The following is a 27802-nucleotide window of genomic DNA, read 5'->3' as shown; positions in this document are numbered from 1 at the left end:
TCTGTAAATAAGATGATAGATTATGGTCAGTTAAATTTAATAATGAGCGAGATGCATCCCTTTTTTTGTCACAAGATTTGAGTGGGGTGATACAAAGCGTGACTTTGCTGAAAACTCGTAGCGTAAGGAAACTATAAACTGTATTTTGTTGCAACATTTTTCACTTCACTTTTCATTTAGCTTTGATTAAGTATTTCTTATCCGCTGTAGCTTTTGGATTCTTGTATTGATGGTATTTGCCATTATTTCAAAGGCAAGTAATAGCTCTGTGTGTTTTGAATAAGTACCATCATGAAGCAATCCCTTCTGTCCCATAAGAGCTTGATAACACTTGAGCCCTAGTGCGTGCATGTGTGTATTTACTTGCACTTCTTATTAGGAACTGAGCTAAGGAAATCTCATTGCAATAATTACAGTCCTTTCTTTGCTCTTATCTGCTAATTCTTAATGGAGAGAAAAATCCCGTGAGTAAAGAAAGAAGAGGGTGTGAATATTTTAAGCACATGCAGTAAACAATGCTGTTTGCTTAGGCAGAAGTTACTTCCTAAACACTGGCATTTGTTGGTAATTTTATTCCATTAAACACTGCTACTTAATGACTTTTTGTCTTCCTCACTTTGGTATTTCTCGAACTAACAGGGTTTCTGAGGAGGGAAAGGAGAAGGAGGTTCCAAATTTCAGTGGAGCCCCTGGGAACAGAGTGCACTTGGGAAAATTGGCCAAGAGAGGTGGAAGAGAAATGCTGAGGTCAGGGCCGTGGACCACGGCAGATGTATGTATGTATGGCCAAACTTCGCGAACGAAGATTTGGGAAGGACTGTCCCCACGTGGGTGTGCCCTTCCAGCCTGCGCAGTGGATTTTAGGTGAGGCTCAGCGTGCACAGGACTGGCCCCACTGTTTAAGTCCTGAGGTTCATCTGCCACGGCCAAGCGAGCTTGAACGGTGCCAGTGAAGTCCTCAGGACTAGAACCTACAGCACCCGGCATTTCCCAGGAGGTCTCCCATCCAAGTACTAATCCGGGGCTGACCCTGCTTAGCTTCCGAGATCTGACGAGATCTGACCAGGGCAAATAGGGCAGAACAGATAGCCCATGGCTGCTGGGTGCTACTGTGTGGAGCCACGTTTCAGTTCATGAGTGCAGGACACAGTATCTGACTTGCGAGTTTCCAGTTAATGTCAGAAATTCCAGCTAGCAGAGCAATCCACAGCATGTACAGGGCAGCAGTATGACCATGCACTGTTACAGCGGTCCTGGCTCCTGTGGCGGTTTAAATTCATTGTCTCACTTGGGCATTTAGAAGTTGTAGGATGGATTGCACATATCCCTGCGTGTACTTACTTTGTTTGGAGTTCCTTTTCTATTGGTGTCTTTTGGACACCTTCAGAACAAAAGCATTTATGAAACAGTTTTTGCTGCCCCTCTGCAGGGGTAGAAGCTTGCTACAAAGTACTTGAGCTACAACTTGCACAAAGTACTGCTTTTATTTTCTCTATCCTTCCTAATAGAAGGCACATAACTGATTGCTGTTGTGACATGTATCAAAGGGTGGGCATAGGTCAAAACTAAGCACCCGAGCTTCTGCCATGTTCCCTGTGATACCATTGACACAATGAAAAGTGTTTCTATAAATACCTTAACAGCTAAAGATGGGCTCAGGAAACTCTCCATCCTTTATTGGATACTGGTGGAAACATAGTGACAAAGGACATGGAAAAGGTAGAGGTACTTAATGCCTTCTTTCCCTCTGTTTTTTATAGTAAGACCAGCTGTTCCCCAGGTGCTGAGCTGCCTGAAGAAACCAGGGACAGGGAGTAGAATGGAGGCCCTGTAATTCAGAAGGAAATGGTCAGCAACCTTCTACACCACTTTCCATGAGTTACCAGCAGTCCTAGTTAACCTGGGAGGTCCCAGGTGACTGGAGGTTGGCAGATGTGATGCCTGTGGACAGAAAGGCGAGAAGGAGAATCCAGGAACTGCAGGTCTATCAGCTTGACCTCAGTGCCAGGGAAGGTCATGGAGCAAGTCATCCTGAGTGCCATCATGCAGCACATACAGGATGACCAGGGGATCAGGCCCAGCCAGCACAGGTTTATGAAAGATGATCTCCTTCTATGACAGGTGACTTGCTTAGTGGATGAAGGAAAGGCTGTGGATATAGTCTGCCTTGAGTTCAGAGAAGCTTTTGACACCATTTGCCACAATGTTGTTCTGGAGAAGCTGGCTCCTCATGACTTGGATGGGTGAACCCTTGGCTGGGTTAAAAACTGGCTGGGTGACCGAGCCCAGAGAGTGATGGCGAAAGGAGTTACATCCAGCTTGGGGGCAGTCACCAGTGGCATTCCCCAGAAATCAGTGTTGGGCCCAGTCTGTTTAGTATCTCTATCAGTGATCTGAGGGGATTATTTGCACCCTGAGTCATTTTGCAGATGACGCCAAGTTGGGTGAGAGTGTGATCTACTGCAGAGCAAGAAGGCTCTGCAGAAGGATCTGGACAGGCTGAATCCATGGGCTGAGGCCAATGGTCTGAGACTCAGCAAGGCCAAGTGCTGGGTCCTGCCCTCAAAACAACAACCCCATGCAGCGCCACAATCTGGGAGAAGAGTGGCTGGAAAGCTGCCTGGTGATGGAAAGGCACTGAGGTGCTGGAGCATGTCCACAGAAGAGCAACAAAAGCTGGTGAAGTTTCTGGAGCACAAGTCTTATGAGAAGCAGCAAGGGGTGTTCAGCCTGGAGAAAGGGAGACTCGGGAGAGACCTTCCTGCTCTTTACAACAGCTGGAGAGGAGGTTGCAGAAAGGTGGGAGTTGGGCTCTTCTCCCAACAGGAAATGGCCACAGGTTTTTTCAGGGGAGGTTTGGATAAGATATGAAAACAATTTCCTCACCAAAAAGGCTGTCAATCACTGGGCCAGGCTCCCTGGTAGAGTGAGCAATCCTGGAGGTATTTAAAACATGTGTAGCACATGTTGCACTTATTACCCATCGTAGAAGAGTACCGAAGACTGATTAATAAACTGGATGTGTGTAAATTCACAGAGGCAGCCAGGATACATCCAAAGATGCCAAAGAAACTGGCCATTTCGTAGGCCACCAGGCTTAAAGAGTGGCCAGGAGTAAAGAAGCAGCAGCCTCGGGGATGATACTGGGGCCTGACACTATTTAGCATCTCTATTTTCTACAAACAATACAAACCAAATACAATTTTGAGCAAGAAAATTAGCTTTGCATATTCTGCTGCTGGAGTTTAAAATTAATGTTTTGATTGCTAATGTAATGCAGTTAGCTGAGAGAGTTGTGTAATTTGTGCAGGAAATGCAGTTTGTATACATAAATCTGGATCATTCTTGGAAAATAAATAAATAAATAATCCTTGTATTTTAGAAGCAGCAGCCTCAGATTTCAGTGCTCTGAATTGGACTGGCCAAACCTAAAAGATTAAAGCATTAATAATGAAATAAATTGAAAGAAAATCATATAATATTTCTAAGCTTTATCAAAAAAGTTTAACTGCAAAAAAGAAATGAGGAAACCTAATTCCAGCTCAATAATAAATCTCCTCATTGATCATGTGTAGAGGTGAGTATAACCTAAGGCATTTAGGAATATAATTTTATACATTATTGGTAAATTTTCTACAGAGCTACAAAGTATATCTTTTCTTGCACAGTTTTGACCAAGAAGTGAATTGCCTGTTCAACAAGTTGAGTCTGTGACTGCATGAGGGTTTTTTGGTTTTATTTTTGCCTTTAACTGAGGGCTCCATAGCAGGATTTTTTTCTGACTCAAAACTATCGTTTTTAATGATGGAAGAAAGGATAAGTATCCCTGAAAGCACCCGTAAATGCCTGAAAGCATTGTAGGTCTCCTCTGATGAGCCCTATTGCAGCCTGTTTGTCAGTTTGCTAGAACAGAAGTGTCTTTGCACAAAGCTTTTTTTCTAATTTTGAATCTAAACACAGTGCTAAGTAACACTCATATTTCTCCTTCTATTTCTGGCACACTGAATGCATTAAACTCTCAGTGTTTTGTTTCAAGTTGCCAGAAATTTTGAGAAAGGTATTTTAGCTATTAACCATAAAAACAAATTAAGGACTACATATTGGCTAAATTCTGTATGAATAGAAAATATGCGTGTTAATTATGCTCAGTGACCGGGTTTCTCTAGTAGTAATACCAAGTAGTCTGATGTCTAGGAAATGAGTAGGGCTACATCAATGTTTGACTGAAGGAGGAGGACATGACCTGCAGTTCCCTAGAGTCTCCTTGGAAATACACTTTTCAATGGGACATTGTTTTAATATGAAGATATATTAGATTTTTGCCGACTCACATCTTGAAATGAAGTCTGCAGTAGTGTATCAGCTTACTGCTTCTCCCCCAGATACATGTGCCAGAAAGCCCTGCAGAGCCCTTGCAACACATAATTATCACCATTGGAAAGGTCCTGGAGCCACAAAGGAGAAAGGGAGCACACTGTGTTAGCTCTACTTCTTCCACCTTTTTGAGAGCTTTCTTTTTGAATTTTCTTCCTGTTTATTTCTCTTCAGACTGCATGGAAGGAATGTAGGAGCTCCCTGTTGGTATTTTACTCATACTCTCTTAAATTTTCAATGTAGGAAGTGGCAGCTCTGCATTAGGCATCTGTATAATGAAAGGAGCTCAAGAAATTCTGCCAGTCTCAAAAATACAAGCATATGTCAAAGGACTTCTGATCTGTGGGTTAGTACTAAGAATTGTTACTACGGTATGGAACCATCACTTTCAAGTGAGACTGGTATTATGTTGGCAGTAAAATTTAATTATTGCATGCTATGCCATGTGTTTTGGACGTGGTATGCAGAGGTAAATGGAGAGCTTAATTGTCCCATTACACTGAAATACACTCATCACTGTAACACAAATCCATTTCAATGAAGCATGTCACAGACTGTTTTGCATTGCTCCTGAGATGCAGTTTCTTAGTGTATTCATTTGAATTTCACTCTGTCATTCAAATCTCTTGCCAATGGTTATTTCAAATTAGGTTTATGGGAGAATAAAGGAATAAAATTTGACCAACTTTCTTCACACATATTTCATGTTGCCTTAATTTTCTGATTGTGGAAAGTAAAAATATAAATATAGTTAATGCACATATTTGTGTATGTTACTTTTTAGACAAGAGTTATTAATACATTTTGCCAAGAAAAAGCAGCCATTCAAGAACTTATGCTCATTCTTTCAAAAGGTAGACTTAAAATATTTGCTTTTCATTTTGTGTGTGTTTTAGGAGATACTTGGTTACCATTCTTAAAAATCAGACTATTTTCTGTATGGCTCAGCAATAGAACTTAATCCCTTTTTTCGGATTCTTTTAAAAAACACCTTCTCCCAATTGCGCACATACAGTGTGCTCAATTCTGTTGCATTAGGCTAGTATTAACTTTTTCTTGTGTTGTTGCATTACCCTCTCTACTGATTGAAAAATCCCATTAATGATTTCACAGTAGCTTTTTTCTCAGAGTAAAATCTAATCTAGCCATCCTAGTTGACAGTATAATTTCGATAATTCTGTAAGTGGGCCATATAAGGACATAAAGTCAATGGAAAATGGGACAGGAAGTATAGTTCAGAAGACTTGAACTTTATCGATATTTTTTGATACAATCTTCATCCAGTCTTTTTCACTGAAAATTGGAAAGTGAAATGTGGAAAAGTTGTGGCTTTCATTTCAGTATTAACTACAAACATATCTCTCCTTTAAACATGGGGCAGGACTATTAGCAATGGGCAAAAGATTGTCATCTACATTTTTATGAAGTTAGAGTAGATTTGAGCATATGTATTTTTTAATATTGCCTTCTGATTGGTATCTTTTTTTTGTACAACCTGAAGGTTTGAACTAATATGCACCCCCCCAAGAAAGAAACAATCCCCAAAGCAACCACACTGGACCTCACAACAAGTGATGAGATGTTTTTGTTAGATAGGTATCTATGGCTCTGATGACCTCTGATGCTGGCACATCTGTGAAGGCAGACAGTACCTATACAGAGAGTGAGATCTGTGAGACTAATGTGTGTTATCAGTGCATGCACACCACTGTAGAGAGGGACAGAGCAGGAACCTCTGAAGGGGCCTTAAGTTCATCCTTTTCACTGCAGCATTAGCACAACTGGTGGTCATGATGGCAGTACCTTGTATCCACTGCATTACCTTAATTTCTGCTTTTCTCTGTGGAGTTCATACTGAATTTTAGTGTCTGTCCCTGATGCAAAACAATCATTTCCTTTCATAAGGAAAGTGAGTTTGGCAATGAATTCTGTACCTGCCACCTAGTTGTGTCCGTGGCTGTCAGAGACAATGCTGACAATTTTAAATTCATTACTCTCTCATCCTATGTAGCTTGTTCATGGTCTTCAAGGGGATGCTTGAAAATCGAGATTGAATGGGTAGCCTGCAGTTTGAACTAGAAGCACTCATTATCTTCTTTAAGACTTTCTGAAATAGCAGATTCACTAACTTTGAGCATAGTGTGAGGCGTGTGTATTCTTTTATCTAGAAGGAAAGAGAAATTTCAGGTTAAATGCTATTTGTTTAATACAGTATTAGGGCAGCTGCCAACGCGGGCAAGGACTTTAACAGGGAAGTGGCTTGGTTCCTTTCCAAACATGTATACATTTTCATCATGCCTGCCCTTTGATACTCAATTTTAAGTGGAATTAATCAAGCTGCATTCTAATCTGCTTTTACTACTGGTAAATTTTCAGTTTCTTGAAAACATCATTCGCATCTGCTTTGCTGTGCTGTTGATGTGATATGTGTTTGTCTCAAAAGAGTGTATTATTTTAACTTAACCAGAACAGTTCCATTGCATTTTATCCTAGCATGTTTGGAATAGCTGTAAAATTCAGTTATGGAAGAAAAGTTCTTCCTCCAGGGAATATAGAGTAAAGATTTAAGACACCAGTATGGATTCAAGACCTTAACAGTATTAAAAGGCTCCTGAGTTTTCATCTTTTCTCTCAGCTACCTCCTTTTAGTCTGTTTGGATTTTCTTATAAATTGTTTCCTATTTGCTATAGCATCTTTCTATCTTGCTTGAAATGCCCTTTGGGGAAAACTTCACATTCTCTTGAAAAATATCGTTACTGTCTTGCACGCATTAGAGTACTTGCAAGTTTCTTCTGGAATGCTTGGTTGTCTTCGCTGCCACATCTGACCAAACAAACAGGAAGGTATCTTTTTAGGAATTACTGTTAGGCTAAATTAATTCCTCAGGTTCTTCGACGTTGTATTTCAACCACTCGAAGGATGTTCAAAAATGAAGACATTACATGAGAAAGTGTGTACCCTTCTCTCGTATTTTCCTAAAGATGCCCCATCACTACAATAACAAAATAATTAATTTGCAATAAGTAGGCATTATAAGAAATTGCAATAATTTTGTGTGGATTTATGACAGTGAAGAAGCAGAAGAGCTGATTATTTCAATTAAAAGAATACCCATCAGGTTCAAAATTTTCACGTCATGCACTTCGGTATTGTTTGGGCTGAGACGTCATGAGAAGTGCTCATGAAAGCACAATGGGAAAAGCAGAATTTCCACCTTTTATTGTAATTGAGAAGGTGCAAGGAAATTGTTAGCTTGTGTCCGTCCTATACCTAACCCTCTTACAAATATTGCCAAAATTTGACCTCCTAGGAACTATATGACTAATTCAAAAATCCTTTAGTTCCACTTGAAGCTCTTGCTATTGAAGTGGGTTTTATAACTGTGTTTCAAATTACTAGTGCCCTACCACTGCACTAGGTCTTTGCTTTTGGTTTCTTAGGCTAGCAGCACCAATGTAATTGAGAACTAACAATAATAATCTTAGATAAATAAATTGAGAGAGCAGGGCAGGACAAAAGGAGCAAAGTGTCTTTTGGGAATCACCTTTTAGTCTCGATTATTGTAATTCAAATATAGGATGCAGCTGTCCAGTATGGTGTGGAGAAAAGTGGAAGTTGTGGTAGTTTGATAGATGCACTGAGGGTGATGTAAGGCTCTTGTAGGTTGATATTCTTCAAAATAAAAGTGCGTAATTACTTGGGTAGTTGCATTTAATGCTTAATTTATTTGCTTTACCAGGCACCATCCTATAGTCATAAATATGTTTTTCTAAAGAGGAGGTGCAGATGAAGCAATTTAAAGATCCCTAAATGCTTCTCTCTGACTTGCATTTTCTGTTTCTGTGTACGCAAAGGGATGACGTCCCTTTTCTGAGCCCTGTATGACTCCTCCAGCAGTAGATTTGTTATTGACCTTCATCAGCACTTAGTTCTTCAGGTATTTGCTTGTTGCTGTAGGTCTTTATTAGTTCATGGAACTGAAAGGCCTAGAAAATGGACTAATGGTGTTGTCAGGACAGGAGCATTGATAGCATAATCCTCGATGCAAACATATTCTATATTACTGGGGAGATAATATGTCATCTTCAGATATTCTGCATTATCTTGTCAGGTGAGAGGTCGCTGAAGTTTCTGCCAGGTAGGATAGAGAATGATCTGAGCAGTACCAGGAAGTTAAGGAGAGAGATGAATGTCTTTCACATTTGTATTTACAAAGAAATATTTAGTAGTAATGATAATTAATGTGATTAAGTATTAGTCTGACCAAAGTAATTCCAAAGGCATTGTTTATAGTTATAGAAAGGTGTGATTCATTCTTTGCTCTGCAAACAGTAGGAAACTACAATTTTTTTCTTATTTTTTCTTTTTTTCTTCGTTTTCCTTTTTTTTTTTTTAAAGGAGAACGGTAGTGAATATTCCCTTCATTACAATCAAGAGACCATAATGATCAAAAGACTAGTAACTGGCTTGGCAGTTTAATGAGACAAATTTCTTCCATATAATTTTTTATGGTGTACCGTAGGCACTGATACTTGTAAGGTGTTCAATCACGTAGCTGATAAAAGGAAGCATAAGAGAAATACTTTGTACTAGGAAGTTTTCCAGTCATTGAATCATGAACTTTTCATTTTTATATGTAGAAGAGCATACGTTGTATTACTATACATATAGCCAGTAAAAAGTGAGCAAATGCAAAACATTTGAGACAGAAATTAATTTATTTTAATCAATAAAATTCACAGAATCACAGAATGTTTTGAGTTGGAAGGAACTCACAAGGATCATTGAGTTCAGCACAGGACAGCCCCAAAAATCACACCATATGCCTGACATCATTGCCCAAATGCTTCTTGAACTCTCTCAAGCTTGGTGCTGTGACCACTTCCCTGGGCAGCCTGTTCCAGTGCCCACCCACCCTGTCTGGGCAAAGAACCTTTTTCTAATATCCAGACTAAATCACTGCCTCCCACAGGTCCTGTCACTGCTTGCCAGGGAGAAGAGGTCAGTGCCTGTCTCTCCACTTCACCTCACAGGGAAGTTGTAACTGCAGTGAGGTCTCCCCTCAGTCTCTTCTTCCCTAGGCTGAACAGACCAAGTGCCCTCATCTGCTTCTCATATGGCTTCCCTTCAAGGCTCTTCATCATCTTTGTTGCCCTCTTTGCATCATGTTTCCAACTAACATCTCTTATCATGCAGGTGTCTTGATGTTCCACTCCCCTTTGTGCCCTCCTTAGCAACTCTGTATTTGGATCTGAGGTTGTTGCAGTCTTGGTTATTTGGGTCTAGTGGTTATTGTTAAAAAGTGGTGCCCTGCTCATACTGGTAGAACTTCATACTTTTGGTCATTTCCTGTCAGAATTGTGCCAAGTCTGGACCTCTTCTAAGATCAGGTGCATCTAATTTAAGGTGATGGAAGCAGGCAGTGGTTAAATGCTGTGGCACAGAAGTAGTTGAACATCAAGCCATAAGACAGCTGCTGTGGTAACAGATGCAGTTCTGACACTAAGACCAGAATGAGCCCAGAGACGGGAAGCACTACTTGGTTTGAGGCGCAGACAGAAGTCATTACTGATCCACATTTATTTGTTTGCCCATGTTCTGAAATGACCTCCACAGACACATGGAATAGAAAAAAAAGATTGGTTTGTGCTGATACAGTGATACATGGCATGACTTTTTAAACTAGCAAATTGCTTTCTAAACGGGCAGGTGAATAGTACTCAGATGTTCTTGTTACATTTCATAAGCAGAGGTTTTTTTGGAGGAAGTAATGACATTTTTATCAACAGGAGGATGAACACTTTGCTTTTCTAGGGACAGAGCCTTTGGAACTAAATTGCTTCTCAGTGTAAGTGCTTCCATTAAGCCAGTGGTACTACTCATATTTGTTACACCCCAGGACACCAGCCATGGCAATGGGTCTCCTTATTCTACTCATCATTCTTCTCCTGTTTGCATCATGTAGACCCTAAAAAGAGACAACTGTTTTCACTCTGGTGAAGCTCTGCTGGTGTTTGGATACAGTGGTTATGAAATAGATGGGCTTTCAGTGCAGGAAAAATTTACTATCTTGTGCTGTCACTGCAGCCAGAATATTCTTTTTTTTTTTTTATAATAAAAACGTTACATTTCCATTAAAATTTAATTTCAGGGTAAGATGGTGAAAGGAATGGGGGGTGCCATGGACCTGGTATCCAGCGCACAGACCAAAGTGGTTGTCACCATGGAACACTCAGCCAAGGTAAGGCTCTGCCACTTCTTTCTAAATGAGTGGTATGTGCTGTACCAAAAAGGGAAAAAACAACATAAAAGGGGAAAAGCCCCACATATTAGTTCTGCTACTTTGTGATGATTTGATAGTTTTTCTGTTAGTTATTATAGTGGTGCAGTTGAGGGCTATGTTAGTGTGGTTCTGTTCCTCTTGTAAGTGAATCATTCATGATGGCGGGGAAAAAGAAATATTAATTTGATGTTTAAAAGCTGCACACATTTTTTTTAACTACTTCATGCAAATTTAATGGGAGTGTCAATTGCCAAAGCTACAGTAGGTGCTACCCTACTTTTTGTTTCCGAATAATTTGAAACATGAGGTTCCCCATAGTTAAATACTTGTTAGGATGGAGACATATTTACCTTTGAAGTTGCCAGTCAAATTGGTACTGACAACTTAAAAGAATAGAACATTTTGGCATGATGAGATGCAGGATGCCTTACATCATTATATGTTTGTGGTTAATCTAGGGATTTCTTTTTTGGTTGCAGTGCTTTAGGTATAAGCAGTTCACCACAAAAGACCGTAAGAAACTGTTCATTTGAACCTTCTAACACAGAACGGTTCAAAATATGAGGAAAATGTACTGAAGGACCAAAATACCTGTACTGAATATTTGAAAATTTACTTTTTAATTTCTGTGTTTCTGTTATTCTAAATTTTTGTATGTCTGCAGTAAGAATTAGTTTTGTATTGTTCCAAATAATATTCTTAGCATATAGGCAATTACAAGGAATTTGCATGGTAAACTATAGTAAATATGTAAATATGAAAGTAAATATATTTGCAGTTGTGTGCTTTTTTAATGGGATTTGAAGAATTTTCACTTTAAAATAACAATTTTGAAAAATGTAGCTGTTTCTCTCATCCATCTTTTAGAAATCAAAAGTTCTTTTTTTCTTTTAATAGTCAAACAAATACAGCACCCCTGAGGCCCATTCAGACAGTCAAAAGCTTTTTGTTGGGAGTGACTGCTTTTTAATCTTTTGCAGCAAAGATTTTCTTGCAAGCTTACTGCATCAGAATCTATGCATCAGAGGAGCAGTCTTTCATCCTGCTCTAAGACCAATGTGCGATTGAGTGAAAGAAATGTCTGCATGTACTGAGACTGTCTGTTGTTGACTGGCTTTTGAGTAAAGGGACAATTTTGTCATCTTATTCTCCAAATAAGTAAGAGATGCGAAAATTTCCTCTATACTGACAGCAGTCAAGATTTGATGGATGGAAATACAGTGGAAGACATGGAATATAGGCAGTATTTTCAATGGACATGTTCAAGAGTTGCTGCAATAGGTAGTTGCTGCACACAGTTTTGTTTGATTTGTGATCTTGTGAAAGATGTTTTAATCCTTTTCAATTTTTTTTTTAATCGTAATGGCTTATAAACATTAAAGTTTTCCAAGAGTTTAATTGCACTTTTCAGTACAGATATTGCAGTTTTTAAGCACAGAAATAGGCTGTGTCCTTGAGGCACAGACAAAATATAATTTACAGTTAATTATGAGGATAGAACTAGTATCTGTCTTAACACTCAAATCCTCAAACAATTTTCCTCTTTTTAGACTCTGAGAAGCATTATGTTACAAATACAAATAAATATGCTCAGCTCCAAATTAATTACATTTTTAATTACCTAAATTTTTACATGCATTGAAAACCAAAAGATAGATGAGAGAACATGAATGAGCTTTGTAGAAGACTCTTAGATTAATAAATGCTATTGAGGAAGGATAACAAAGAAATGCACAAAATAATGAGGGCATGGAGAAGGTGGATGCAGAAGGTCTTGTCACTGCCTTATAAAAGAAATGGGGATACCTAACTGAAATTAGCAACTCGCATGGTTGAAACAAGAAGAAACACTTTCCACAACCAACTAATGAGTTGTAGAAGACCAGCAGAATGATACAAGATCTCAAACAACTAAGTCTATATGAAAGGGGCTAAACAGTTTTATGAGGTTGAGTTCTTCAATGACAAATAACATTGCCCAGAAGCAGTCTCTGCCTCAGAAACTCTGTACATCACAGCAGACAAGGAACTAGGAGGGCATATCTGTAGAACGCTGTTTAAATTTTGGTCCTTATGTTTAGGCCACTGTGAGACACTTGGGAAATGGACTTGAACTCTTAATTCATTAGCCTCTTTTTTAAATTTATTTTTTGCTAAATTACCTCTTTGTTTATAACCATGAAGAAAATAGAAGGTTGTTGTTTAATGTCTAAACCGTCACTGTGCATCTGTGTCTAATCTGCTAAATACTGCCTGAGAGAATTAAAAGTCAAGTTCTTACCCCCATACCATCATTGACATGTTTTGCAAAACATAGTAAAGTAATGGCTGGTAATTGATCCGTGTTGTGAAAAGACTTGTCTACACTATTCAGAAAAATAGAATGGAAACTGGTTTTAAGCATTTGATTTGGACATGAGTGAAACATGAAATTCTGAATTGAAAAATCCTTTTTTATACTGTGAATAGTTCTGATTTTAATGTATTATGTAAGATAAAGAACATTTTTGTTCTTCAACAACAGAAATTTTCACTTAAAGCAGAGTGGAACACCTCAAAGCTTTATACAGTCTTTTCCTTCATCTAAACAAATCCTGTGTAAATTCAGATGATAAAAACCATTCCATTTAGATTGCTCTTCTTACCATGCTCTGGTGGATGTCTTCCAAAAGTCACAGAATCATTTAGGTTGGAAAAGATCATTGAGTCTAGCCTTTGAAAAGATCAGGAAATGCATATCATCTTTAGTGCCAACTGGTAATATAATAATCTTCAGCGCAAGTTTAAAAAGATCAAATGTATCAGTTCTCAGGGACACAGGAGCTATTCAAACTGTCACCTCTGCAAGTCCATGCATTTTAAACTCAATTAGGTACCAGAAAGAGACACTTCATTTCATAGGGCTGAAAAAGATATCTGGTACATTACTGAAGGTATTACGAATAGCACAGATTAATCTTGGCTCTTTGGCAAAGTGTATGAGAATGTCCTCAAATGGACAGGATATAAGTAGATCAACTGAAAGTAACTAGAATGAAGAAACAGTTCTTCACAGAAGAAAGATGTATTCAAAAGCACATGGATTGCTCGTTTTGTTTTCACTTGGGAGTCAAACTGGATATGAGATGGTTCTTCAGTTTATATTAAGCCTTAAGACAAACTGATGGTGGTAAATTTTTTAAGTATTGCATTTAGATGGTTAAATGAGACTTGTTACACTCTGGGACTTTGGAAATGTGTAACTGAAAATTGATAGTTAGAGAAAAAAATAAAAGCATGGGATAATGGGAGAAATGTGCACTTAATGCTACCTCTGTAAAACACAAATACTGATGAGAAATGCAGCAATCCATCTGTTTTTATATCTAGTCGGAGCTCTTGAAGCCTACATTAATTTAGTAGGATCTAAATCCATTTGTGAACTCTTACTAAAAAAATGAAGAGAAAAACAAAAAAAACACAGGATGAGGAAATCACCCCTAAAACCCCACCACTCAAACTTTACCTGCCTAGCTGCATGTCAGAAGCTACGTCTTCTCATTAGGTAATATTTTTCCCGATTTAGATTATCTGGCATTTGACACCCCTGAAAAGAAAGTGCTTTAAATTGTGTTTTATGTATGTACATTCTGTTCTACTACATGCTAATTTGTTCTGTCCAAAACAGAGATAATGCAACTTCAGTGTAGCACTTGAGGATGAGCATATTGCACTCTTCTCTTAGTCTGCTTTTGGACTTCCCTGGAGAGATAGAGGGAATGGGAATTTAGTGTGGGTAAAGAAACTATTTTCAAAGCATGACTGTGCAGTTGAGCCCTGGGGATTTGAAATGCCTCTCTCTATGGATGATTCTGCACGTATTGTTTGTGATTAATACAGAGAAATATATTTCCCATAATGTTCCCCCATTTTTGTCTTTCATGTGTCACCAGTGAGGTCCCATGTATTTCGTGTCCTCACATTGCAGCAGGAAGGGCAAATTACTAAGCAGCAGTATGCAGAACTTCTAAACTCAGGAGTCCACTCAGTGGTACAGTAAGATTCCTATTGGTCACCTTCCTATATGTAGGATTTAAGTAATAACTGTCCCAAATTTCCAGAGATGTAATCTGCCATAGAAGTGCATTTGAAGAATATTCTGAGTACATTGAATTCTTCATTAACACTTAATTACTACAGCTGGTTTTTAATATATGTATTTGAATTCTGAGTAAGTTGTGTTGTTTTTTAAAAAATTTGTGTTTGTTGGTTTATTGTTTAAATGCAGGGCAATGTCCATAAAATCTTGGAAAAATGCAGCTTGCCACTTACTGGGAAACAATGTGTTAACCGCATCATTACAGAGAAGGTAAAACACTTTTCTTGAATCCTTGCTAACAGTTTTCTCCTCTATCCCAAAGTAGTAAAACTTAGTAAAAATGAGGAATGTATTTGGTATCAGTTGCCACTGAAGGGAAAATATTCTTCTGGAGTTCAGGTTCAGAGGTCTTCAGACTCACATTTTTTCCATTTAAAGCTTTGACTTCTAACATACTCAACTGTACCCTTAGACATTTTCAGACAAAGGTGCTGTGTATGACCAGCATGAAAGGTGTGTATCTCCTCATATTTCCCAAAATATTCCAATTTGCTGTGAGATGCTAAATCTTCCAGTACAGCTGTAATCACAGCTTGGGGTTTTTTGGTTGTTTTATCTTCCCTGCCCATGCCCCCCTCCCCACCCTCAACCCCAGCAGAGCACATGCAAGTTAGACAATTGGCATCTTCCTTGATGTATACTACAGTGTTTTAGAGATACTTGTAGCTGTAGCAGAGCTTTAATTCTTTTGTTCTTAACTTGATTCCATTTGTGAAGTAATTTATTCTCCAGTGCAAGTACATATGAGCATCTTATACTGCTGCTGCTCAAAATATATTAGTGGATCTTTTTGGCAAAGAATAAGTGACTTAAGGTTTTTGCAGTAATCGTACTCCTTTTCCTGTCAGTGTTTTACATTTTTAAAGACTAAGAGTAGTCCCTCTGTGAACCATCTATTATAGCAGGGAGAATGCTTCAAATGTTCTGATGTAGAATTTGGTTTCTCTGGGTGTATTTGGACATTTTTTCTTCACAAAGTAAGGAAAAAGAAATTAAAATGTGGAAGTTTTTCCAGTCTTCTACTAACTGGCCACATGCAAATGTAAGGTACCAAGAAAATGAGAGGGAACAAAGACTTATAAACATTAAGCAAAAATTCTCTGAGATTAATCACTTGCCAGATCTTGTGGCTTTATTAGGATATGACAAAAATGTACAACAGCATTTAGATAGTGTTGTGAATTCTTCGTCTATGTGCATATTCCTCATGTGCATGTTCCCTATGGCCAGTTTCTCTTTTAAGACTTAGAGGAGCTGTCATTTTTTAGCCCCATAAAGCAGTCTCATTTGCCCAGAGGACAGCTAGACTTCAGTACACTTCTGTGATGAGCTTAAGACGTCTCTTTCATTTCAAATTCAATCTTCACTGGTCTTTTGCTACTGAACTTTTATTTTTAAGGAAAATTACTTTAAACCCTATGGTTTCCCTGGTAACTGGCTTGCAACCTGTGTATCTCCCTCTGCTAGGCACTATTAAAGGGCACATTGTTTTACAGGTGTTTTTATTTGATGTGCTTGTGAGTCTCAGAAGTGGAGTATATATCTTATGAAAACATCAGAAAGAACAACCTTTGCTCCTTCAGCCACTTCCTCCCAGGCTTTCTATTGAAAATATAGCAAGAAATCTTGTTCATTGCTAGCTTCTGAAATACTAGCATTTGCACTGGATGTGCAGTAAGTGTTGAAGAAACTTACAATCAGACAAAAATAATCTGTACCTCTCTCTACTGGCCTTAAAATGAAATAAGACAATGAAGGAGACATTCTCTTTCCGTTTCTTTCATAGTCTTTTGCTGGGTGTTGTCTTGCAGCACAGAACCTTCTTCAGCACACCATTTTGTACAGTTTACTGCTTACATCTCTGTTTTCTGCTTGATAATAAAAGAATAATTGTGCTTTTTGAACTTGTCAGGCGGTGTTTGATGTGGACAAAAAGAAGGGATTAACTCTGATAGAAATCTGGGAAGGACTGACAGTGGATGATATCAAGAAAAGCACTGGCTGTGACTTTGCAGTAAGTAATTTTACAAACAAATATCATTATCTGAAGTCAGAACAAGTATTCTCCACAAATGCTCATCACATGAAGACTTGGAGATGAAGTAAGTTTAGTCTTTATAGGTGGGGAGTGAACAGATTACCTATGGGATTTACAATGAAAAGGTTATTTAAGGCTAATCTAGTGTGATTATATCAGAAGCATTAGAAGCTAGTAAAACCGGGAGAGGCAGAGAAATGCCTAAGAGTAATAGCACTTTTGTGCTTTGAAGAGGGGAGCTGATTTATTTCTATTTACTTTTCCACTGTGTAAATTAGTTTACCTAACCCTCTGTTGCTAAGTTTCCATGCCATCTTTAGATGGAGTTGGAGTGACTATGTGTGTTCACTTAGTGTTAATAGTGCCAATCAATGAATTGTCCTACTGTTGGAATCTTTCCTTTGTCTCTCCCTTTGCCTTTTATGAAAGGAACTTATGGTCTGCATTAATCCAGAAAGCCCCTGCCTTTTGACATTCACATTCATTCTTAAGTCTCACTTGCAAACACAAAACTGAATTGTTAATGGAAAGCTGTAGCACACTAGAGTGTAACTGAGTACATGTATGGTTGATAATATAGTTTCTTCGTGGCCTTCTCCTACATGAACATTATGAAATTTTTTCTTCTGTGTTGTGAAGTCTTTTGTGGCAATTCAACCCTACTTTGGCAAGGAACAGCAAGTATGACAGTGTAAAAATTGTACTGTAAAAATAATTGAGGAAAATTTAGTAGTGAACCAAAATACTCTTCCTTTTAGCAGAGTTTTGTGGCAGGGCGATAGGAGATAACTGAAAGACTGCAGAGCATTTAGTATGTGAAAGGGTTTGTTATTAAGACTTTGAGCTTACTATTGGTGGTAACTAAAGCTTTCTATTAAAGGCAAGTGACTGCTACAGAATCACTTTAGTAAATTACTAAGTTTCCAAGTAATATTTTAGGAAAGTCATTATTATTTTTTAATTTAAAATGGAAGCAAACTTCCATATTCAGCAATTGTGTGTGCAAAGAAATTATTCATTCAGCTTCTGACTTTGACCTAGGAAAAATTACTGTTTTAAAAAAAATTTGATAGTGTCAGGACTTCTTTTTCTTGGGCTGATCAGCTGGTCAAACAGCTGGCATCTAAACCTAAAAATGAACTTCGTAGGTTTGTATCTACTGCAGTCAGTCATTTTGTTTTGTTTTGTATTTAATTTGGGAAGTGACTTCATAGTGGATTTGAAGGTGCAACGTTTAGTAAGCATTTAAATAGATGTAAACTATAGGAAAAGACTTCCATTTTCAGAAGACACCAATCGTTGTTCAAAACCTGCTTGTTTGGAAGGTTTTGGGGTAGTTTTTTGGTTCAGATGACCAATATGTATGTATTCAATTAAGTGTGTGTTTCCCAGAGTAAAGGCCAGCAGCTTGTGCTCAAGGCAACGAAAGCAGAAGCAACTGGAAAATTGAGAGAGAGAAGAAATAAGCTTAAAATAAAGCTTTGCAGCAGATGTGATAGGGCAAGACTATTAGGTCTAAAGAAAAGAGTAACAACACCCACTGTTCCTTGCTGATTTCCTGGAAATATTGCAAAGGGGTGGTATAATTTTCAAATCTTTAATATAGCCTGAAGTTAACAGCTGATGAGAGGTGTTGGAGCAATCCACTCAGTCCTTGGGATATGTCTTGCTAGGATCAGGAAGGGACAATCCCCAGGCACCATTTCCTTGCTGACCAGAGAGCACACTCTGCTCTGTGCAGTTGCCATAGTCACACATGAAATCATGAGCTGCACTAAAGTGCCCGTGGGCATGAAAAATGCAGGTGCTGCTTTGCTTATTCATTTACATGTAGTTACCTTGAAAGCAAGCAGCTTGCTTACTTCTTGCAAAGCAATGCTTGTTTGCAAAGTGTGTCTATGACATACTGATGGGGCAATGCAAAGTGCTTGAAATCAATATCAATACAGCACTGCAGATGGAAAGCATGAACCACAATGATTTGTTTATTAAAGCAGGGGCATGGAAGTACACTAGCTCACCCCTCCTTCCTGCCTTACTTCCTGCCTGTCTGCCTTCCTTCTTTCCTGTCTTCCTACCTCCCTGCCTGCCTTCCTCCCTGCTTTCCTTCCTTTCTGCCTCCTTCCCTTCTTTCCCAGTCCTCCTCTCACTGAAATCCTTACAAATCTCTTGAAATCTTTGATAGCAAGACTGGGTTACTGTTGTGTAATATTGAACACTTGATGGCCTGAGTTTCATATATAACAAACAACTGTATGTCCTTCACTTAGTTTTGGAGTTCAGAAAAGAGAGATTTGGTAGGCTTTTATTCAGAAAGTAGCATCATTGGTCCTTTATTTCACATCAAGACTATGCCTCAGGCTTTCTTGCAAGAATAGCAGTTGTGCTTGTGATTATTTATGTTCACTGAATGAGACATCTTGATTTTGTTTATATTGGTGACAGGAGCTTTAGTGATACTGTACTGCCACAGTAAAAGCAGTATCATGTTTTCCTAGTTTGAAACAGAACTAACTGGGGATAAACGAGGAGTGGACCACTTTTTCTAGCAGCTTTTTTCAGTGGATGCAGTGAATAATCTGAGCCAAAAAAATGTCTCTGTAGGTTCTAGAAATTAGATTTTAAGGGATGGCTGGAGCTTTGTATATAACTATCTCACCCATTACAGACTACTCTCATTTGGAGAGGGGAACCTCATAGTCTATATGGCCTTATTTCAGTCATATTTGACTATACAGTCCTATTTTCAAACCCTACTTAATGACTTGGAAAAACATCTCCTAAAAAACATTTGCAACATCAAAATGTCAAAGGAAGCATGAATGAGAGTCAACAATCTTCATTATAGAGTGGCATCATATAAAACAAACAATTTGCCCTCGATTTTACTGTGCTGTGGAGACAAAATGTTGGTTTATCTTGCATGCTTAAATCAGATTTGCTGTAGCCTAGCATACTGATCATCTTGGCAGGCAGGCAATCTGTTTGGGCTTGTACTAGCTCATACCATTGATGAGACCATGACAGAACATGTATTTGCAGATGTATTTCATTATAAAAATAATCAGGAAAAGTGTAAAATCTGCCCCCCCCTTTTTTTTTTCTCTTAATGTAAAAGCTCAGTTTTACAAAATGTTCTTAAAAGATAACATGGAGTATAGAAAAGGCAAGATGCTGAAAAAAATGTTGAAAAAGAATTCTTGAAAATAACCTCTTTATGTTTAAAAAGAAGCTGACTGTCCAAGTTCAAGCTATTGAGTACAAAATGATACAGGATATTGGTTTTATTTTCTGCATATACATTTCCTTTTGAGAAATTTTGTCCTTTGAGGCTGTTGCAAGACTGAGTTGCTTTTTAAATGGATGTTGTTTTTTGTGATTTTTATATCATATATACATATATATTTGTATGATGTTGGAATTGTTGTTTGCTTTTACCTGAAATTTTTTTAAAAATACATAGGAGTTAATAAGAGAAGCAACTTTTATTAATTTAACAAATATGCTGACTTCTTTTTTAGGGTCTCTTTTTACATTTTGAACAATAACTTGCTTTTATACATGAGTTGAGGTCACCAACTTATTAGGACATAGCATTATTCATATTTAGGCCCTGAAAGAACACTGCTGTATAGAATTACAACAGAAAAAACATAGGGCTGTTTGTGTAGCTGAAAAGAATGCTTTGTGTTTGGAAATCAGAGAGTGAACAGGATCAGATTGCAGGGAATCCCTGGGGCTGCTGCTTCTTACCAGTTCAAAGGCCACACCTACTCAGCTGCCTAGACAAACTCCTCCCAGTACACCTGGTAACAAAGTAAACAGTAACAAAGTATCATGAAGCTTACAAGATAAGATGTTCTTCCCATAAGTGAAATAATATTAAGAGTTAAGTTGCTTAGGAAGTATTGTGAGAAAGTAGCGACTCTGAGGCTGTGCACTGTGAAATACCTTCACTGAGGACCTTCAGTCCTCACCAAATGCTGTGCTCTTAGCACAGGGCAGTAACAAATTGACTGTCTGTACCTGTATTTAAAGCAGTGGACTCAGGGTGCTTTCTGCATTTTAGACTTGATCACTCCTTTTTTTCCAAGCACAAACTCCTTTTCGTTATATTGGTATATTTTTACTTATTTATTCACATTTTATTTAGAGCAAACAGTTTTATTTGGGTTCAGTTCTGAGTGCTGGTGGGCTCTCACCACTTCTGTTATCTTCAGCAGGGGTTGTGGTACATCACACTCATGGGCATCAGACCCTTTCTGAAGCAGAGTGTGGTGCACACAAATGTTAGTGTCAGATGTGAAGACATTACAATTAATGTAATATGCTCATCAAATGTGAAACACTTGTTATTATGATGGCACCAAAATCTACAACATTAGAAAAACAGTAATCTCCTCCAATACCTTTGATCATTATTTGCAGAATACAGATCTTAATGGTTCTACCTTCATCCTCCGGCTTTTATCTTTACCTCAATGGAACTATCTCTTGTTCAGGCCCAAATTAAGCAAGGCACCTGCAAACTTGCACTCTGAAATGCTGAAACATTTCTGGAACTAAACCAGGAATGCTGATGCACTCAGGGAGTTTCTCCTCTACACTTGTGCCTATTACATCTATTTATTATCCTAGTTCACACACAACTTTGAAAAAAATCAATGAATGGTTGCCATCCACTGAAAACATTTCATTAGCATTTGATACAGTAAACAAATTCTTCATGAACTAAGCTTTAAGCTTTCCTCAGTGGCTATTCTCAAAAGGTAATAAATGATGATACATACTGGCTGGAGGAAAGATAGCATAGAAATCTAACTGGTACAGAAAATACAGCCATGTACCTGTAAAAGAAAGAGGCTTTAATGCTTGGAAAGTCTCTTATATATCATCCTTTCATGAGTTAGCTTCTTCAGTACTTTTAAATGGAAAAGGTAGGTTAAGGAAGCAGAAGGATGCAGTAGGTGACATTTCCATGAGACACATTAATCAACTAGGAGACAGATTGTCCGTGGAACTGTTTTTTATCCTGAACAAGTGAGATCACATGAGTTATTTTTGATCTTCATCCTTGGAGCACCTATTTAAATAGGGCTTGGAACAGGAGATAATTAAAGGGGCTTGTATATTCTGCAGAGACCTATCTCTCAGGGTATTTCTGCAGACCTGCAGTCAGAGTTCAACCAAATGTTAACCACTGCTAGTCTACAAAGTCTTCCCTGTATTGTTCGTATTTACACTATCTTTCCCCCTCTAGCTTTCTGTTAGGTTTACTGTATTTTATTCTTGGTTTGACATACATCTTAGAATATAACTAATTGACTTTTCTGAGGATATGGAATTAAAACAGTACAATACATAAATGTGTCCTCACACAAAAATGAATGTGAATGTAAGAAGGAAAATTAAAAAAAATAGGAACAATTAGAAGTATTGCAATATATCATCATCAAATCACATCAGATGTATACATCTACTATACTTACAGTAGGTTTATCATGTATGTGTCCCTTTGATTGTAAATCTTCTGCTGATATCCTTGTCTCAAAACTGAGTTGACTACTCCCGCACAGACACAGCATTGGCTGACAGCATCCCGTCTCCTGGTAGGTGGGAAGAAAAATCATAATGAACTTGGCTATTGAGCAAAGAAGGGAAATAATCAGTTTAGGGTTCTTTTACTTGTGTGTTTTAATATCACAGTGGCAATGCAATCATATACAATCTGTTTTGTTGCCTCTGGATCATTCTGTGCATTGATGTGTGAATGCAGGTGGGTTAGAAGGGAAAGGCTGAAGCCATTGCTCATCTGCAGCGAACTCTCCTGCTGCTGTTAATGGCATTGGAAGCCACCTGAGAAGATCCTGCAGAAGACAAGTGCAGGTTCAGCTGCTCAGGTTTAATCTGCTTGCATTCTTACATCAGTAACCCATCTCAAAATAAATGAAACTGGGAAGCTGGATGCTGGCACCTCACATAGGTTGCATTCTTGCATCAGAAAATTTAGTTGTGGGAGTGTTTATTCCTGAAATATTGCAAATACATCAATTTAAATAAATAACAGTGTCTCTAGTCTTCAGAGGTTCACAGCTGATAGAGGTGGAAGGGAAAGCTGGGTTGTACTGCTATGTCTTATCTGTATAACAACTGTTGTATTTTTTCCCTCCTTTTTGCCAGGTTTCGCCGAAACTAATACCAATGAGGCAGATTTGAATGTGAAATACAGACTGGGCCTAACTTGCCAGAAGGCTTGTTTCCAAATGGGAGAAACTGATGACTGTTTTGCAGTTTTACTTTTTTTTTCCTTTTCTTTTTTTTTAAGGGCTTTGTAAGTAGTTTCCACATAGTTAAGCTCAGGCTTTGACTATAAGCCTAAATTGTATTCTGCTTTCATAACATTATCAGTTTTAATGGAAGGGTGAATATATTCCCTATGATACTATACTCAAATGTTAATGATAATTGTAAAAAAAAAAAAAAAAGCCTTGTAGTCTGTCTGCCAATATAATGTTTTTATACAAAATTAGAAAACAACCATGCAAAACTTATGATTGCCTCTGCATTTCGTGATGTCTAATACTCTGGAACTACAGCACTTACTATGTCCATTCTCCTGTAGAGGTATGGTTTGGGGTTTTTTCTGGTGTGGTCTATAACATTAGGAATGTGGACTTTTCTTTTCCTGAACCTTTTAATCAGTCTGTGACAAAACTATACTGGTGGAAATAACTGGGACCTAAATGTATCTGCTGTTTCCATGATGTATGAATCTTGGTATTAAGAAGCCTACACTTCCCAAAGTCCAACTGTGACCCTTTATATTTCAATCATGTGAATTAGAATGGGGGTAGTTTCATGAAGAAGGAAGATTAGAAAGTCTCTGTCCCAGTGCAGACAACCGGTAGCTGCACAATTTCCCACGTGAACTGCTTTTATACTCCAGATAAAATCCTTCTCACTTGCTCTCAGTCAAAGGTAAAGAAATATTGTTTCTAGAGTGGAGTCTCTTTTCCAATGTTAAATAGAGAAACAGGCAGAGAGAAGGTTGTGGACTCCTTGGAAGATTCTTCTGAAGGGAATACAAGTACTTAAGAGTAAAAGCAGAAATTTTTGCACCACTTCCCAATCAAGGCATCAGCAAAACCTGAAGAGTTTGGAGACCAAACTCATGATAACAAGAACAACCCTATGCGACAACTCAAATCAAAAGACATTATCTCAGACTGGTTCTGCTATTTTATGATCTTCTTCTCCCTGTTGTCATTTACAAAATTATTTTTATATTTTGTTATTTTTGCAAGTAGGTGATATGACAGCATTGAATCTCACATCCCAAATCAGCACAATATGTCCTTACTATACAGAGCATGAACTGCCTGGAAATGAACATTTACTAAAATACAGTGTTCTCTCCAAGTATAATGGTTTCTGTCATTTCTGTCATTCGTATAAATAGGAGCGCTTAAAATGCTTCAGTTAAAATAATTTCAGACATAATGTTTGGCATCAGAACTGGAGCATATTAAGTGATTTAAAAGCCTGTAAAAGATAGATGCATGGAAAAAAAGTGTACATAATGTCTATCATATATGTAATAAGCAGTATTGGAACATGGTATGGAAGGGCATTCTAATACTAGGTGAACGAGAAATTAATTCATTATAATCCATGCTTGTTATGGAAGGAATGTAAAACATTTATTGGGAACCAGATAGGAAAACCTGGCATATTTAGCTCCTGTACTAGCCTTTGTATTGCATTTTCCGTTCTAAAATAAGATATGCTTCTTTTTCATGGAACAGTTACACAATTTGTCTTGATCCACACACAGGTTTTATAGTGGTAAAACTGTTTCAATTGGAGATACTATTTCATATAGTTGCACTTACCCTAAACAATTCTTGGATAATCTCTTATCAATACCATAACAGGTTATCCTTCATCCCAGAAAGAAATAAACAAAATGCTTTTGTTATGCCAGTACAAAAGTACTCACATAGTACAAAGCTGTATGACTTGAACTCATGGCTGCTATTGGGTGGTAGGCTGTTACATGGCCTGAACCTGTAGGAAAGACCTGATAGTGAACCCATGGGCAAGAAATGTGGTGTACAAAGAGTAGTGGTAATTTCATGGTTAATACATACAGGGGATTTGGTTGATAGGTAATTTGCATTGAAGACTTGAAACTACATTTATCAGCATGCTTTAGTATATCTTAACCCATCATGTTAATTTTCACATTTTCTCTATTTAGGTGTATTCTCTGTGTTACTCACTTATTCCAAACAAGTTGTTTTCTTAAATGTTTGGCCATTTCTATTGCCTGGGAGGTGGACTGAAGTTCTCACAGAGGTCCTGCAGATTAAAAATCTGTATATAACAAAACCTGACTATTTTGACTCAGTAGGAACAGTTTTGCTTCTGGATAGACAGCTCAAAGGCCTCTTTCCTGATCTGTGAAGACACTTCAATGGCAATTCTGACCCTTGCTGTGCTGTACACAGTGAAAGGTGCCTATCCTTGCCTTCAAGGCTAGAGATGGGTGAAGAGCTACTCTGAAGGAATGGTTGTAATCCCTGTAGGTGTTTTCATCTTCACCCAAAGCTTTTGCAGAGAGTACTCAGAATTGGGTTCTGGCTTTAGGGAAGGTGTATAAAAACTGTTATACAGGGGAAGGGAGTTAGTTCCTTGTCCAGAGCGGGGGGATGGGGGTTGGGGGGTGGTCAGGGAAACTAAAACAAAAAAAACAACAATTAACAAAACATTTAAAAGTATGGACAAGTCTTAAAGAAATATGTAAATGAAATGTTAATCTACTGCAACTACCTATGCCATGTTAGTTGTAGGACTGATTAGTTAATCACAGTGAACATGTACTGACATTTATAAAGTACAGGAGAAGTGTCTGAAGGCATGTGCAGCTGTACTCTGCTTCTGCCATGGAACTATGCTTTGCTGGCACACGCACAGAAGCCATAATTGTCATTAATACATGGCTATAAAAAGACTAATGACCTGGTAATATCTGGGAGTTTAATACCTTGGTTTCTGAGTCAAAGAATTAGGAGCCAAGAACTGATTTTCTGCTTTTCTGGTTCTCCACTTACTGCCTTGTGGAATATCAGCTGTGTTCTCTGCCTTGTCTCCTGTTGCTGGAAAAGGGGATGTTTTTCTGCCTACCTCACAGGGATGTTGTGAGGAATATGAAGCTAAAGTCTGTCCAAGAGATTATTTTTTGCTCTTCAGGTTGGGTATCACACTTATCAAGAGTGTGGAAGAGTACTTGAAGACTGTGCATTTGAGCTCTGTGTCTTATTTGTATCAGTGTTAATGCAAGACAGCAAAAAGTATATGGTGCTGAAAATTGGGGATAAAAGGAGAACAGGCTCTCTCCATACATAGCAGTGATGCTGTAGCAGCAGGAGACAAGATATGTACGTCACACAGGAATGTTTTTTTCTTGAGGACAATAGAATGTGGTAGAATATTTGTACTGTTATGGAAATGTCACATGTCCGCACAAGCTAATTGCAACAAGCTCTGCATCCACTTTTTTAATTCACTTGTTAAGCCAGGTTAGAACTTAAAGCACTCCTATGTATTTCCCTCTCTGTGGATACAAGTGTGGTTCATAGGTAAGGTATACTCTGAGCAGTAGTTACAATAATTGCTGTTGCAGGGATGAAAGTTTATTGGGACATCATTGAAACCATTTGCTGCTTGACAGCACTTCACAAAACAAGGACAGCTGATACTCTTTGTCCTGAAGAAGATGATGATTCTACTGTATTATCACATTGGACTTATTTCACTTTATATTTTATTGATTTTTGTCCCTGAAAAAGTAAAAAAGAAAAAAAAAAGAAAATATTATAGAAAATGTAGTTGTACTGTAAACTCTGCAAGTTAAACATTAAAGTCCTTCTATGTATTTGCAAAGCAATCAATGGTTTTGTCTAATGTTACCATTTTTCATGGTGTTCTGTTCTGTCATCAGGAGCAGTAAGAGATTAGATTGTGTTCACACCAGCATGTCACACCTCAGCACACACCAAAACCTCAAGGTCTTGGCTCAGTGTGGATGAGTTTGATAAACACAAATAATAAAGCTAGAAACTCAGCTAACAGCTGGCTCCTCCGTGTTCTCTGTTCGCAGTGGTATCTCTGGTGGGTCAAACTGAAACATAATTATCACATTCATTTTCAAAATTACTTGTTTTTCAATCAAGTTAAATAATGGACTGAATATGTAGTCCTTAGAGAAGTGATTTTTTATGTTTTGATTAAAACTGCTGTAGAACTGATCACATTTGAGATGTTAATCATTGATCTTAGCATGTGGCTGCACTCTGAAAATAGTACTAGATGACACATGAAGACAAATTCCATTAACCACCTAGTGCATGATAAAGTAGATAATTGCAAAGGGATGAAAATACTTGTCTGTGGGTAGTGGTGTTACCCTTCCATACCTGTCATAAGGTTATGTGTAAGTATGTCATAGAATTATTTTCAGTATCATCAGAGAGCACATTCATAAATATGAAGAAAAATGTATAGGGTTATAAAAAACCCCTGATGATTCACTCTGAAATGAAACTCTCTAGTAATTTATATATGTGGTTAAAATCCAACAGTCACTGCTTTGAACAGGGCTACATGGTAAGTGCCAAAACCACTGAGAAAATACACCAGCACTGAAATCCACTCATACAAATGTGGAAGCTTAAGTTTTCCTCTGACAAGGTGAGAAAGTTGGTTACAGGTATATCTGAGCATTTTTGTGGTATCTTGTCTAACTTCTGTTGCCTGTTGTGCTGGCTTTAGCTGGAACAGAGTTAATTTTCTTCATAGTAGCTAGTGTGGGGCTGTACTTTGCATTTGTGCTGAACAATGTTGATAAGACAGTGTTGTGTCCCTTATTGCTGAGCAAAGCTGGCACAGCCAAGGCCTTTTCTGCTC

The 27802-nt window shown here is 38.0% G+C and overlaps 1 protein-coding gene across 1 annotated transcript in view; it reads left to right on the top strand.

Moving 5' to 3' along the window:
- The window catches only part of OXCT1 (3-oxoacid CoA-transferase 1), an 85966-nt gene extending 59001 nt beyond the window's left edge, over window positions 1-26965 (top strand). The window contains exons 14-17 of the mRNA XM_071580397.1: window positions 10527-10616; window positions 14926-15006; window positions 16709-16810; window positions 23015-26965. Of these exons, the coding sequence (XP_071436498.1) occupies window positions 10527-10616; window positions 14926-15006; window positions 16709-16810; window positions 23015-23050 (309 nt within the window). The 3' untranslated portion in view covers window positions 23051-26965. The remainder of the gene's footprint in view (window positions 1-10526; window positions 10617-14925; window positions 15007-16708; window positions 16811-23014) is intronic.
- The last annotated feature ends 837 nt before the right edge of the window (window positions 26966-27802 follow it).

This window comes from Pithys albifrons, chromosome Z (assembly GCF_047495875.1).
Source record: "Pithys albifrons albifrons isolate INPA30051 chromosome Z, PitAlb_v1, whole genome shotgun sequence".
Lineage (NCBI taxonomy): Eukaryota > Metazoa > Chordata > Aves > Passeriformes > Thamnophilidae > Pithys > Pithys albifrons.
The sequence above is the reverse complement of the archived record's forward strand: the minus strand, read 5'-3'. Positions and strand labels throughout refer to the sequence as shown.